At 32.4% G+C, this 13,638-nt stretch overlaps 1 protein-coding gene across 3 annotated transcripts in view; it reads left to right on the top strand.

The window, feature by feature from the left end:
• Positions 1–9,962: 9,962 nt before the first annotated feature.
• Positions 9,963–13,638, top strand: part of LOC129227514 (regulator of nonsense transcripts 3B-like) — a 35,163-nt gene continuing 31,487 nt past the window's right edge. For 2 of the 3 annotated variants that reach the window (XM_054862091.1, XM_054862090.1), the window contains exons 1-2: positions 9,963–10,097; positions 10,196–10,302. In XM_054862091.1, coding sequence (XP_054718066.1) covers positions 9,987–10,097; positions 10,196–10,302 — 218 coding nt within the window. In that variant the 5' untranslated portion in view covers positions 9,963–9,986. The remainder of the gene's footprint in view (positions 10,098–10,195; positions 10,303–13,638) is intronic. The other variant, XM_054862092.1, reaches the window with a different exon arrangement.

Raw genomic sequence — 13,638 nt, 5'->3', positions numbered from 1 at the left:
TTATGAATGACATCAATGAAAATATTTCTGGAAGCATGAATTGTTTTGCTGACGATGTAAAAGTTATGGGGATTGTCGAAAATGAAGAACAAGTAAAACAGCTGCAAGAGGATTTAGATCATATTACTAAGTGTGCAGATAAATGGGGTATGGCAGTTAATGTAGGGAAATGTCAAGTGCTACACTTAGGTCATGGAAATAAGCGTATGAGATATCGTTTACAGGGTTCAGTCATAAATCAGGCAGAAAATGTTATGGATCTGGGTGTCTTTATAAATCAGGACTTCAAGTTTAGTCAACAGTGCAGTATTGCTAGTAACAAAGCCAACAAAATGCTTGGGTTCATCAATAGATCTATTTCAAACAAATCTAAGAAAGTTCTTCTGCCTTTATATAGGAGTTTAGTAAGACCTCATTTGGAGTATGCTGTTCAGTTTTGGTCGCCTTATCTGAAGAAAGATATTTTTGTATTGGAAAGGGTTCAAAGAAGGGTAACTAAATTAGTAAGGGGACTCTCAGATTTAGATTATGATACCAGACTTAATAGGCTTAACATGTACAGCCTGGAGCAAAGGAGAGTCAGAGGGGACATGATTCAGTTATTTAAATTTATCAAAATGAAAGATGTAAATGGATTAAATTTTTGCGGGAAAAGCAGAACAAGGGGTCATTGTTTTAAGCTATTTAAATCTCAGGCTAACTTGGAAATCAGGAAAAACTACCACTTTAGCAGGGTTGTGGGCACTTGGAATAGCTTACCGGAAGAGGCGGTAATGAGCAAGGGAGTGGATAGCTTTAAGAGGGTCATTGATCTTCATTGGGGGCTAATTAATTGACTAGGACCAGCCTAGCTGGGCCCAGAGCCTGTTGCTGGTCGTCACATTTGTATTTGTATTTGTATTTGTAACGTCAAAATATTTAGATATTCAAAATGTAGTTATTATTACCAAATTTTTAAAAATTCCTTACTCCAAAGTATCATTTCCTAAAATTAATATTTATGGACAAAACATTAGTTTAATCAAAATTTTCAGTCACTTATAAACATAAAGAAAATAAATTTTGTTATAGGCTTTATTCCCATGTACTCAATCAGGGAGTTTCGATTAGACAGGGCAAAATATACTGATGCTTGTAATTTATTTTCTCTTATACTATTTGTGAAGTGAATTTTTATGAAAAAAAACTCCCTTGATTGAAATAAATTGAATTTTTTGTTCAGATTTTTTCATATCGATTGTTATTCCATTCATTACCCCATATCATGGATGGATGAACACGACGTATGTTCTAATATCCTGAAAAATACTTCCAGAACTCAGTCAGAAACAGAACAGGTGCACTGACAGTCAGAAGTGGACTAAGATAACAGTTGCTACCAATCCCTTCCAAAATTGGAGCTATTTGCAGTTATTCAAATTCTGTCCTGTAGTTTAAGTGGGGAGAAAAATCTCTTTTTGAGAGGGGGGGGGGGGGGTTCTGGATAATTACAGGAACAGAATAAGCAGAAATGAACTGTTCATTTAATGCTGAAATAAGGTATAACAATAAACAAACCTAAATACATGTTTCATAATTTTATGTATACCTAAATTTTTTAGCCTTGCCTTAAATAATAAAAAATTTATTATAAGTGATTTGAAAACAATATTTTTACGTGACAAACAAGCATAAACCTAAAGAAAGCACTTGATTTACAAAACAAATTCAAAACTCTAAATTTAGAGAATCAAAACAGAATTCCAGCTACTATTTCAAAATTTCGGTTGCAAAAGTATTGTTTGTTTAACCTCTTTACATTTCAATATTATTATACTAATGAATGATAATAAATTTGATAATAAGCATAACAAACCAGAAATACAGCATTGTCTGTATGAAGAAGATCAAAATTTCATTTAATTACACTATTTAGCATTTAAACACAAAATTTTCGTTGGTTTGTATGTCGTTGTTGAAAGTCCAAAGACCATTTCGGCAACAAATTTCCTGAAGTTTTAAACATAACAAACATGAATGGCATATTATACATGGAAATTTATTATTATTTTTTAAACAACTTCATTAAAATTAGTTTTGATAAAGCTGTCAAGCTAAGAAAACTTCGAAAATGATTTCTGGACACCCTTGTAAACTTAATACTGGAGATCATTCTATTATACAATTTTTTAAGCAAACAGTACAATATTATCATGAGTTTTCTAGAACATCTGCATCAGGGCTACAATTCAATCAGTAGTTGAGCTTTCTTTAAGTTGCAGAATATCTGGAAGAAACTTAAAAAACATTAAGGGCAAATAAATTTAAAAACTGAAGTAAAACTCTTCAAATGTGCGAAATCATCAATACGGCTGATGTTTTGAATTGGCAGGAATGTTTTTTAAAGTAGTTCATAAAATTATAAATGGAAAATAAATAAACACACTTTAATTGAAATAGAGCTGTATTTCAACTACTTTGCATTAAGTGTGTTGTAAAGTTTAATTTCAAATAACAGGGTGTTCTAAAAACCCATGTAAAAGTAAAACACATATTACAGGGAATATTTTAATTCATCAATCTCTTATGACTAGCATAGATTGTTTTTCATTCTTTTATGTACATAATATTATGTACATATTTTTTAGTGTGCATCATCTTTGCTCTTAAGAAGAGAAATCATCAGTTTATGATGACTAAAATAAGTAATGATTGTTCGTGATTCCAAATTTTAAAAGAACCGTGAGAAAACTTGCTTGTTTTTTCTGCATTTCACTTAGGAATATCCACAGCCAAATTGTAGGGGTAGGTGGGGTATGTTGGACAGTGGGGCACGTTGTTCAAGTCCCAATTATTTTAATTATATTAATATTTCTTACTTTATTTTCTGACCAACAAATAGCTCCTATGGTCCTACAAATCCTATCACGAAATCACATGGCACAGTTATATTGAACAAATTTTTTTCCAGAAAGTGTTATTTCAGCAGTCCTGAGTAATTTTCAGAAAACTATAAATTAATTTTTTTAATGGTTTCAGTCAAGATTGAGGAGAAAAAAAATTAAACTCCTTTCTTAAACTTTTACGTGAATGCTACTACCTCATCAAAGAGCTTACTTGTGCTTGTGATTGAAAAAATGTGAGTGCATACTGTAGAAACTATTTATAAACTGTTCTTGTTTGGCTTTAACATATAAATTTAAGTGAAGTAAAAATATAGAGAATGCAATATAACCGATGCTTAAATTTAGATTCTTTAAAATAAAGCCACATTTTTCAGTAAATTCATTTATCTATACCAGATATTTCAGCTGGCCACATGAATCAGTTTTGAAAGCCGTATGTTGGGCACCATTGTTTTAGAGCATTTGAATCCCCCTTTATTTCAATGTTCTATTTCCTGACAAAAGTATTAATTATCTAAAGCCTTTAACAAATTAAGATAATCTCTGATAAATTGAATATTTGTTTATTTATACATTTATTTTTATGAGTGGTTGAAATGAACTCGGATGCAATTGAATTACCTTTTGAGTGGGAGAGGCAAAATCACGAACATGTAATAAATGAATATAAATAATGAAAGAAACATTACTTTTAAAGTGGACGCATTATAATAAGAATAATAATATAAGAGAAATAAACAACTCTGATTTAAGGAAGCAGTTACTAAAGAATTTATTTTGCATTGATTGAAAACATCGGATAAATATCAAAATATCCAATATATATCAACATATCGGATATTTTCGAACCCTGATCTTTTAGATAATCTCAAAAACCTATTATGACAGCCTTTATTTTAAAATGCTACAATAGTTAAAATTTAACTCCACATTAATCCAGATAGGATTATTTAAAAATCATTTTTCTACCAAATATCGAAATTTTTACGAAATTGATGTGGGGTGAGAGTTTCGTGTACTTTATTTTTCTGCTGATCTAGAAGAGTAGAATTCTTCTAAAGTTTGATTCCAAAAAACGGGTTGCGTCATAATGACACACGATAGACGCGAAACATGTTAATTGTTCATCAAACACTTTTGAATAGATTGTATTTCTTATTCATTTTCTTATATAAAATTATATACATGTGTCCACTTATAATGATCATCTTCTTCCTTCTTATGAAGAGAAATGATCTGTTTACGATAACTAAAGTAAGTAATTACAAATGTACATATTGATCTCCGCGCTGCCTAAACGTAGTACATGCAACCATACAAAATGAGAAAGAAAGCGAGAAGAGCGCAAGGTCTCACTTTCCTCCAATATCTGAAAGCAAGCAAGCCACTATTTTCCTTCTAACCGACATTGCTTATCCCCACCACTTTTCATCACACAAAAAGTTTGGATATAACTTCAAAGCCCTTGCATAAAAAGTTTCACTTCAAAAATTCTTTGATTCAGCATTTTATTATAAAAGTATTGATATTTCAACCCGCAAAACTTTAAATGTACCTAATTTCTGACAAACAAAAGCTTTGTGGCTGGGAGGACTTTTACAATCTCAAAAACCCATGATAACAGTCCTTACCTCAAAGGTAATTCAAAACTTGTTAAAACTTAACTATGTATCAATAATGGCATAATTATTTAAAAATCATTTTCTCAATAAAAATAGAAATTTTTACGAACCTGAAGTGGGGTGATAGCATACACTTGATTCTTCAGGTGATAAAGAAATAGCAGGTAAAGGAAATAACAAGGCAACCTAAAAATTAGTAAACCCTAATTAGAGCATAATAAAATGTACCAACACACTACTTGAACCGAACTTAGAACACCTCAGTTTTCTGTTTATGATGGAACACACAGCGACTGGCATGCTTGTTGAATAAAAAAGAGTAAATTACTAAAATAACCAAAACTACCTACAATTCATTAAATTTTTAATAAAATAATACATTTTAAATTGGCTCGCTCAACCTAAAAAATTGATAAAAACTGTACTGTGTGTCAAGCAAGTGTTGTACTTCATATCCACCTCAAACGCTTTGACAAATTCATGTGGTCACATTAGTTTCATAATCGAACTGACATTTTTTTTAACAAATTTTAACTAATAAACATTTAGCAGAATATCATAACAAAACGTTTTCATAAATCAAAATGTTTTCAAAAGATACTGCCAGCAAGCACTGAAAGTCCTATAATTTATAAGCATTTTATTTCCTCTGCATCTCCTTTCAAAAAACAAAAATTTGACACTGCAAATACTTACGTTGCATAAAGTGAAGATTGCTTGAAGGAACATGAAAAACGATACATATGGGCAATTCCACCGTTACGGACGTAACAATTACAGACTTTAAACACTCATCATTTCAATTTGGTTTCAAAAAAAGCTACAATTTTTTTTCCTGTTGTATAGTTGGGTGTTATTTATGCTATCAAAAATTTGGGTGCAGATTGCTTTATTAGAAAAAGTAACAAAAATTAAAAACTGCCTGTTACGGACGTAACTCAGTAAACAGCAAAATGTATACATTGTCATACAATTGCCAATATTCCTGTGAATTATTCATAGATTTCTAAAATTTTCTTTGAAATACTTGTTCTAGAGATTTTAAGCTTTCTAAAACCATAAAGTTTTCATGGATACTGTTTGTAAAATTTATGATAGAAATTTATATATTTGTTACGGACGTAACAAAAAAGTGTTACGGACGTAACATGTCTGATATACTAATTGCACAAAGCAAATAAAAGCTTATGTATACTAATAATTTTTGTTAAGAGAGTGCATTGGTCTAGATTAACACATTATTTTGACCATTTAAGTTACACTTTAATAGTTTTTAAAGATTTGGGGAGGTAGGGAGCAGCCCCCGTCCATATACCACCATGTAAATAAATATAAAATATAAATTGGTGCGTCATAAAAAGTGAAATTATCCAAGGGGAAATTAAGCAAACTAAAAGTGGAATTATGCAGTTACAAATAAATTTTTCAAATTTTTAACATGAACATGGAGGGAGAGCGGGGGGGGGGGGGGGTCTACAAGGAAGAACTTTTACAGTTTAAGAATTTTCGATGATTTTCTCTATCTCTCAACAAATATATTAACTGCCAAATTTCTTTTAAAGTTTAACGGTTGCCTTTGATTTCGATCGCTTTTTAATAGAATTGGCACGTTTTTGCCAAAGGTGGAAAAAAAAACTGTCGAAACTGACATCGGAAAAATACATTTTGGCCAACATTTGCCTAAGTAATCTAAATCTTACTTCAAAACTAAATTTGCCTTATCTGAGGATCAGATGTAGCTAGTTTAATATTTAGTATTTTCAACTCTAATCTAATTATGCTTTTTAATTTAAGTTTTAAAATTATAAAATATTCAATGTATCAATGAAACAGTAATCTAAATATTATTTTTTTTTGGAGAGTAAATAACAATAAAAAGTAACTCAGTAACTTTGGTTTAAACTATTAAACAGGACAAATTCTTATCTCTAAGTTAGTTTTTAAATAAGAAGTAATATCAATTTGGCTATGCTTTCAGAATGATAGAAGTTTGAAGAGAAAAACCATAATTAATATCTGTAATATAAATTAAAAAAAACTTTATTGATAAAAATTACGCACAAAATGCTTTGGATTTCATCGCGTTAAATGATCAAGGAATTTTCACAAAAATCTACTGGGAGACCAATATTTTTTTTTGTGTCATAGTGCATTGATGAAGCAAAGTTTAAGAAATTAAGGAACCCTCTAAAATATTTTAATGCATGTTATTAAGCATTAATGGCTAATCTAGAATTATTAACACCAATTGAATTAGGATTTGGAGGACAAAAAAAAATCTTACATTGAGAGGAACACCTCAGAGCAACAGTAGGATATCTTGTCTTATTCCTAGGATTAGATGTCTTAATGTTGCTCTGAGGCGACGATGTGTATTTCAATAATTTTAAAAAATGAAATTAAATATCCACTAATATTTATAAAATTTTGAAAATCACAGTATCAGAAATTTTGTTATATCATATTACATGTCATACCCTATATTTTCATTGCCTATCCTGTATTTTTTTTCTTTTTAATTGAAAATATACATGTGTTACGGACGTAACGTACTGCTTTTTGTTACGTCCGTAACAAAAAATGTTACGTCTGTAACGCCATTTTTTTAAAAACTAAAGAAATTCTAATGTTTTAAACTATGATAAACAATTACTCTGGTGAATTGCTAAAAGGACAAAGAAGGATTTCTTTTAATTTTGATTTTTTAGGAAGCAACAACAACTTTTGCTAAATTTTTGTTACGGACGTAACATTGAACTTTATTTTTTAAAAATTTTAATTGCCTAATTTCATTTTGTAAAAAAATAAAAATAGATGCATGTTATTATAGTATTATGTTAATAATTTAAGCTGTACTTCAATTAATTTTGTTTATTTTTATTTTGCTATTAGAAATAAGCGTTTGAAAATAGGGTATTTTTTTCTGATTGTTTTGAAGACCCGACTATCATACTTCCAACTAGGAAAAAAATTTATTATTTAATTTTTATTAAAAAAGCAATGCAATATTCTGAAAATACACATTGCAAGCTTTACAATGATGTATAATATAGCAAAATAACTGCAATATGAAATTTTGGCCTACTGGTTTCACTTTTCATGGAATTGCCCATTAGTCAATTTTTGTCTAAGAAATGATCAGGAAAAATAAAAACCTTAACATTAAAACATAAGTTAAAATGGGTTTTAATATCAAGTCACATTCATTTAAAATAAAAATTTCCGCAGCATAAAGCATTTATAATACAAATCACAAGTTAAGATTTCTTCACATCACAAGTGTTTGTTTTGTTTACTTCCACTCGTCGCCAAGCACGAAATTGATCGCGCCAAACTAAATACAGGGATCTATCGTTAAAAAAAATTAATTTACACAATTTTAACATTTGCCTTGTCTTAAAGTGTTGTTTTTCAATAACGTTGTGATTGGAATCATCGATTTAACAGAAAAAATAACTATAAAAGACCCAAATAAAGTGTCAGGATGGAATTTTAGCACACCGGAACACATGTTCTTGATATAATTACGCGATAGTTAAAGAAATAGGAATGGACTCACTCAAGTAAAGCTACACACGTATAATTTGAACATTGTAGAACAGTAATATGAGCATTAAAACCTTGGACTCACCTTTAATTTTTCAAATTCTGGGTTTTTCCACAGCACTGTCATACGCTCCATGTTAATCCTACGGGAGAAGAAGAAACCTTGCCTCAGGCGGTCTTCGACCAATAGGAAAATGATACCGCGTTGTCGCAACTCTGAAAACTACGTTTTCATATAGGGACTCTACCCCTGGTTAACTTCCTACTTTCTGAAGAAAAAAGGAAAGTGAATGTTTTACCACATTTATTTTCTAAAAAGTTGACAAGTGAAACAAAATAAGCATAATTACAATTAAAAAAGTGTAATGTTCATATTTTGCACGCAAAGTGTTTTTCTGATCGAAATTTAAGTGAAGGATTAGTTTTTCCGATAGTTTTCCTCTACTGTTGGTTTTTCGTCACTTTTTTTGCTTTCGGAGTGAATGTCAATAAAATTTAGCTTTTTATTTTATTTCATTATTTTTTTTGTAAACGTCTTTGAACATGAACGCCAAAAAAAGTACCGACCCGTTCGATTTTTAATTTTAGAACCAAAAAAAAAGGCTTCTACCTGAAATAATTATCGGATCGTCTCGATTTTAGTCTCATTTGAAAACCTGAGAGAATTACCCCTTCAGAAAATTATCTTTCTTCGTATTTGAAAACTTGATTGACGAGAAAAATAGTTTTTAAGTGTGGAAAAATCAATTTTAAATTTATCGTTTGTACGAGTTCGGTTTTAATTAGCATGAGTAAAATCATTGAGAAGAAAGAGCTGCTGCTATTTTGTTCTCGAGTGCGATCAAGTAAAGATGTTCTTTTGCTTGGAGGAGTTACCTGAAATGGGGGGGAGGGGGGAGTTTCCTCTTTTAGTAGGAATTTTCTTATTCTGAAAAAGGCTTTTGGAACTATTTTCCTAATCTTGATATTTTTAAAGACACTTGATTTATTTGAAAACTAACAGGGATTTTTAGAAACACGTGTTTTTATTATAATAGGGAGCTTTATGGATTTTTTTCTAATGGAGAGTGGGAGACTATTATCCTCAATCTTGTAGGAATTTTAGGGGACTGCTGTGGTTAGTCGGATGGGGATTTTCATGGACATGTCCTCACTCAAGCAAGGATTTTTAGGAGTCTAATTCTAGATTGTGTAACTTTGGATTTTTTTTCATCTTAACTGATTCTAAAAAACTTTAGTATTAATAATCATCCGAACTCCGTACGCCTTTTTTTTTAATAATAAAGTAACCATCAACAATCCAATTGGGGGCCTGGGGGCTCTGTGCTAGAAGCTTCGTCTTCTAAGCCGAAGGTGGTGGGTTCGATTCCCGCCGGTCCCCTAGGTGTTATTTCCTTTTCTTGTGTTGTAAATCTTTCCTGTGTGTGCCCGGAGACAAGGCGCTTGGCACAGAGTCCTCTATGTACTGGCAGCCTCCGAGAAGTTGAGCTATGGCTTTGAGCAAGTTCATTTCTTTCAAGGGGGAGAGATCAGTAAGAAGAGGAATTGTTAGGTGCAGAGTTTAGCTACGATTAAGCCTTTTGAACTTCAGCCGTTTTTCCTTATCCGTATTTCAAAAAATATCTGATAGTTTAATCGGCCGGCCAGCGGAGCTCAACTTACCAGAGGCGGACAGTATGAGAAGCTGATTAGCTTCTAAAGAAATAAATAAATAAAACAATCCAATTGTAATTAAACATCAACAAGATCCAAGGGACAGACTTACAATTGAGTCCCTATAGGGACTCTATTCGACTGATTAGACGCTGCATATGGCTCTCGTTAGAAGGACGCTGGTGTTCTCCAGTTAGTTACGTACTCCGTATTTGCGATTGGTTAAGTTATTTATTAAGAATGGCAACAACAAAATAAAATTAAAAGTTTGTAAATAAACATGTCATTAGATAACTGTAGAAGTAGAGAAATATCTTCCTCCAGAGGAAAGCAGCAAGCAAATGATTATTTTAAAGGTAAAATGAAGCGAGACAAAGCGTATCAAACAAAGGTATGACAATTTGTTTTGATTTCTTGAATGTGAGTATCGAAAATTACTTTTATAACATATTACTCACGAGTAATAATGGTTATTTCTGTATGAAATAGGTAGTTATAAGACGGCTACCTCCTTTAATGACAGAAGATCAGTTTGTAGAACAGATATCGCCTATTCCTGAACATGATTATATGTATTTTGTGAAGGCAGACATGAGGTAAGAATTATCTTTTTACCGCCTATTAACAGTGCCGTCCGAAGAAATGTTTTCCTTTTTTTTGCAATGTGCCCCTCCAAAACTTTTTTTCCCCTAATAGAATTAGACAAAGTAGAAGGGAGTATTTTGTTTGATTCTAAACAGTTATAATCTTAGAATTTGTATATCTACTTCAGTGGTACAAAGGAAACGAATATTTTGGAGACTGGGAGAGGAATATTTTCGTGCAACAGGAGAAAATAGAAAATCATTGCAATGATTCTCGATTTTATGTGATTATGACTGTGCATCTATGATACGCAAAATGAGGGGGCGCCCTCTGATTTTTTGGCGCACGGGACGGTTGCCCCCTCTCGGGCGGCTCTGCCTATTAATATATTTTAATATGCAATGTAAGTCATGTATATAAAAAAGTTTCAATCTTTTTAACCTATGACAGTTTTCCTAAAATTAGAAGTGAATACTGTATCATTAGGTTTGAAATATTTGTAATGGTTTCCTATAAGCTAGCTACGTGCAGTATAGGGTTTCCAATCCCAAATCCCGCGGAATCCCCCAGGATATTTAGTGAGATTAATCTTGTGGTATTTTGATCTCAGTCCTGCGGGATTTCAGATCCTACAAATTTTTTTTATTAAAACATTTTCCAGCTTTTGCCGCTTATAAAATGACTGTTTTCACAAGCATAATCTGCAGTTTAAGTTAAGAAAAACTACCTCCTAAGACCAACAATGGATTTACCATTTAAGAACACAATAGAAATAGAGTCGATTGTTTTGAGAAGAAATTGGTATTTTTATTTGAGGTTTCAGTTTTTTATACATTCAGTAATTGAGAAAATGCGTAAAACTTATAAGCATTTTTAAAAACCATCACTACAACTCAAAATCCATTAAATTACCCTCTAGAAAAAAATAGAGAAGGTGTATTACATATTTCAAAACCCGCTGGAGAAGCCTGAATGCAATGTTGGAGCACTTCTGCAAGCTTTAGTAATGCACTCAAAACTTTTAAGTTATAAAAAGTGCACTCATAAGGAAAAAGCAATGAAAAATCTGACATTATTTATATATTCAGCACGATTTTAAAAGGGATGACAGAAACTTGTATGAAACACAGGATGATTTACATGACATTGCAGTAAGTTAAGCTGTTCATGTTTTTGAATTCCTCTTTAAAGTCAGTGGTAAAATTAGCGATGTTATCCAAACACTTTTACTCAGGGCTGGATTTGGAAGTGTGGAGGCCCCGGGGCAACGAAGGAGTGGAAGCCCCTAATCAGGGTTCGAAAAGATCATCATTATTTGAAAATATCCGAAACTTTGATATATTCAGTAAATTACCGCCCATTAGACAAGGCTAAAGCAGAAATACATGAAATACACCGCCAGCTCAGTCATTTCCAGCTGAGGACTGCAGTTTCGTGCTTATTAGCACTCATCAGCCCGGCATAGGAAAGTGATTGAGCTGGAGATGGAAAACCTCTTAAGGAAGCCAAGAGTGCCAAACAAAACTGGTAGCAATATAATTAGCACAGACCAGACGAGTGACCGAAGCAATGGTTCGGTTCAACTCAAAGATTGAAGGCAAGGCATGGTATATTCAGCCTTGTATTCATGGTATATTTAGCCTTGGCTAATGTGCGGTAATTTACTGAATATACCATGCCTTGCCTTCAATCTTCGAGTTGAACCGAACCATTGCTTCGATCACTCGTCTGGTCTGTGCTAATTACATTATGCTACCAGTTTTGTTTGGCACTCTTGGCTTCCTTAAGAGGTTTCCCATCTCCAGCTCAGTCACTTTCCTATGCCGGGTTGATGAGTGCTAATAAGCACGAAACTGCAGTCCTTGGCTGGAAATGACTGAGCTGGCAGTGTATTTCATGTACTTTGATATATATCTGAATATTTATATATATATGTATATATGCGATATTTTTGACCCGTGAAAGTTAGGACGGGTCAAAATTAAGTTAGTAAGTTAGAACAGGGTTATTTTGTAAAAATTTTACTGTGGGGGCCCTTTTGTTGTGGGGGGGGGGGGGCCGGGGCAGTAGCCCCGCCTGCCCTTCCCTAAATCGGGCCCTGCTTATACTGAGACTGCGACGTAGTGAAGTGGTGAAATCAAAGCAGTATTCACCCCTTGTTGCTATGAATCAAATTCACTGATACAATGCAGGGTTGCGCAGTCCCTATGTGCAAGATTGTGCAAAGCACAACTGTTCTGGAGCCAAAAAGGCGCCGAGCTCTACTGATCAAAAATGCTCCAAATGAAGGACAAAAAAAAAAAAAAAAAAAAAAAAAACTGACCAAAAACGTAAAAAAGAATTCTGAATTCTACCTAATGGCGGCGGTGAAATTATACTGCTTATTAAAACAATTAATCCATCTCGCTGAGAAGCTAACACTAAAAATTATTGAATTGTTGTGTCTAAACATTCCATTCAAAAGCGCTATCTTTCACTCAAAACAAGTGATATACGTTAGCATTTTCCTTATTAATTTGGAGCCGTGAATGCTATTTGGCTATGTCTATATTACATCAAGCCAGGGGCGGCATTTCAGAATTTCGTTTGGGGGGTCGAGTTTCTTGAACATGAATTTCCTCAGAACGGTATAAAATACATATTGGTTAACAAGAACTGATAATTAAATGGTTTTAATGTTAAGAATAATTAGGTTTGTAAAGAACAATTAAAATTTTTTCGGCCGAAGCTTTAAATTAATTTTGTTATAAGTTATCTCACAAAATATCTCGGTACTAGTTTAGTAAAGTTTTAATCTGCTATTTTTGGAGTCAGGAAAAACAGAAAATTTTGTAACTATAGTTAATCAATATCCAATGACTTAATTTATTGCCAGTATAGCTAAAGAGGAAGGTCTTGCTTTGCCTCATTGCGCTTCGAAGACAATTCTCTAACCTCCTGAGACACGAAAGTCAAAATTGATTGACGTTCAGTTCTCCTACAACTTTCTGGTTGTGTGCGTAATTTTTTACACCGATGAAGAGGCTCCATTATTGTAACCTTGAAATAGCTATATGCTGTATTTTCGTGTAAATTTGTGCTTTATTTACGTTGGTTTTTCAATTTAATCACGAAAGTCATCTTTCAAATGACTGACCTGATTAAAACAGTCAAAAAAACAATGGAAGCAAGAAAGTTATGTCAAAAAAAGCACATTTCCTTTAGATTCCTCTCTTTAAAATAACCAAGAAAGCTTTTTAAATAGGCTAGTATTTATTTTGTGTCGTTAAAAAGTATAATCACAATTCACAAAACAATTCCTCTTCCCTCATGCTATTACTTATAAGTGTAATATTTTCTTTTTCGCT

Source organism: Uloborus diversus, chromosome 8 (genome assembly GCF_026930045.1).
Source record: "Uloborus diversus isolate 005 chromosome 8, Udiv.v.3.1, whole genome shotgun sequence".
NCBI lineage: Eukaryota > Metazoa > Arthropoda > Arachnida > Araneae > Uloboridae > Uloborus > Uloborus diversus.
Note: the sequence above shows the minus strand (reverse complement) of the source record. Positions and strands in the feature narration are given on the sequence as shown.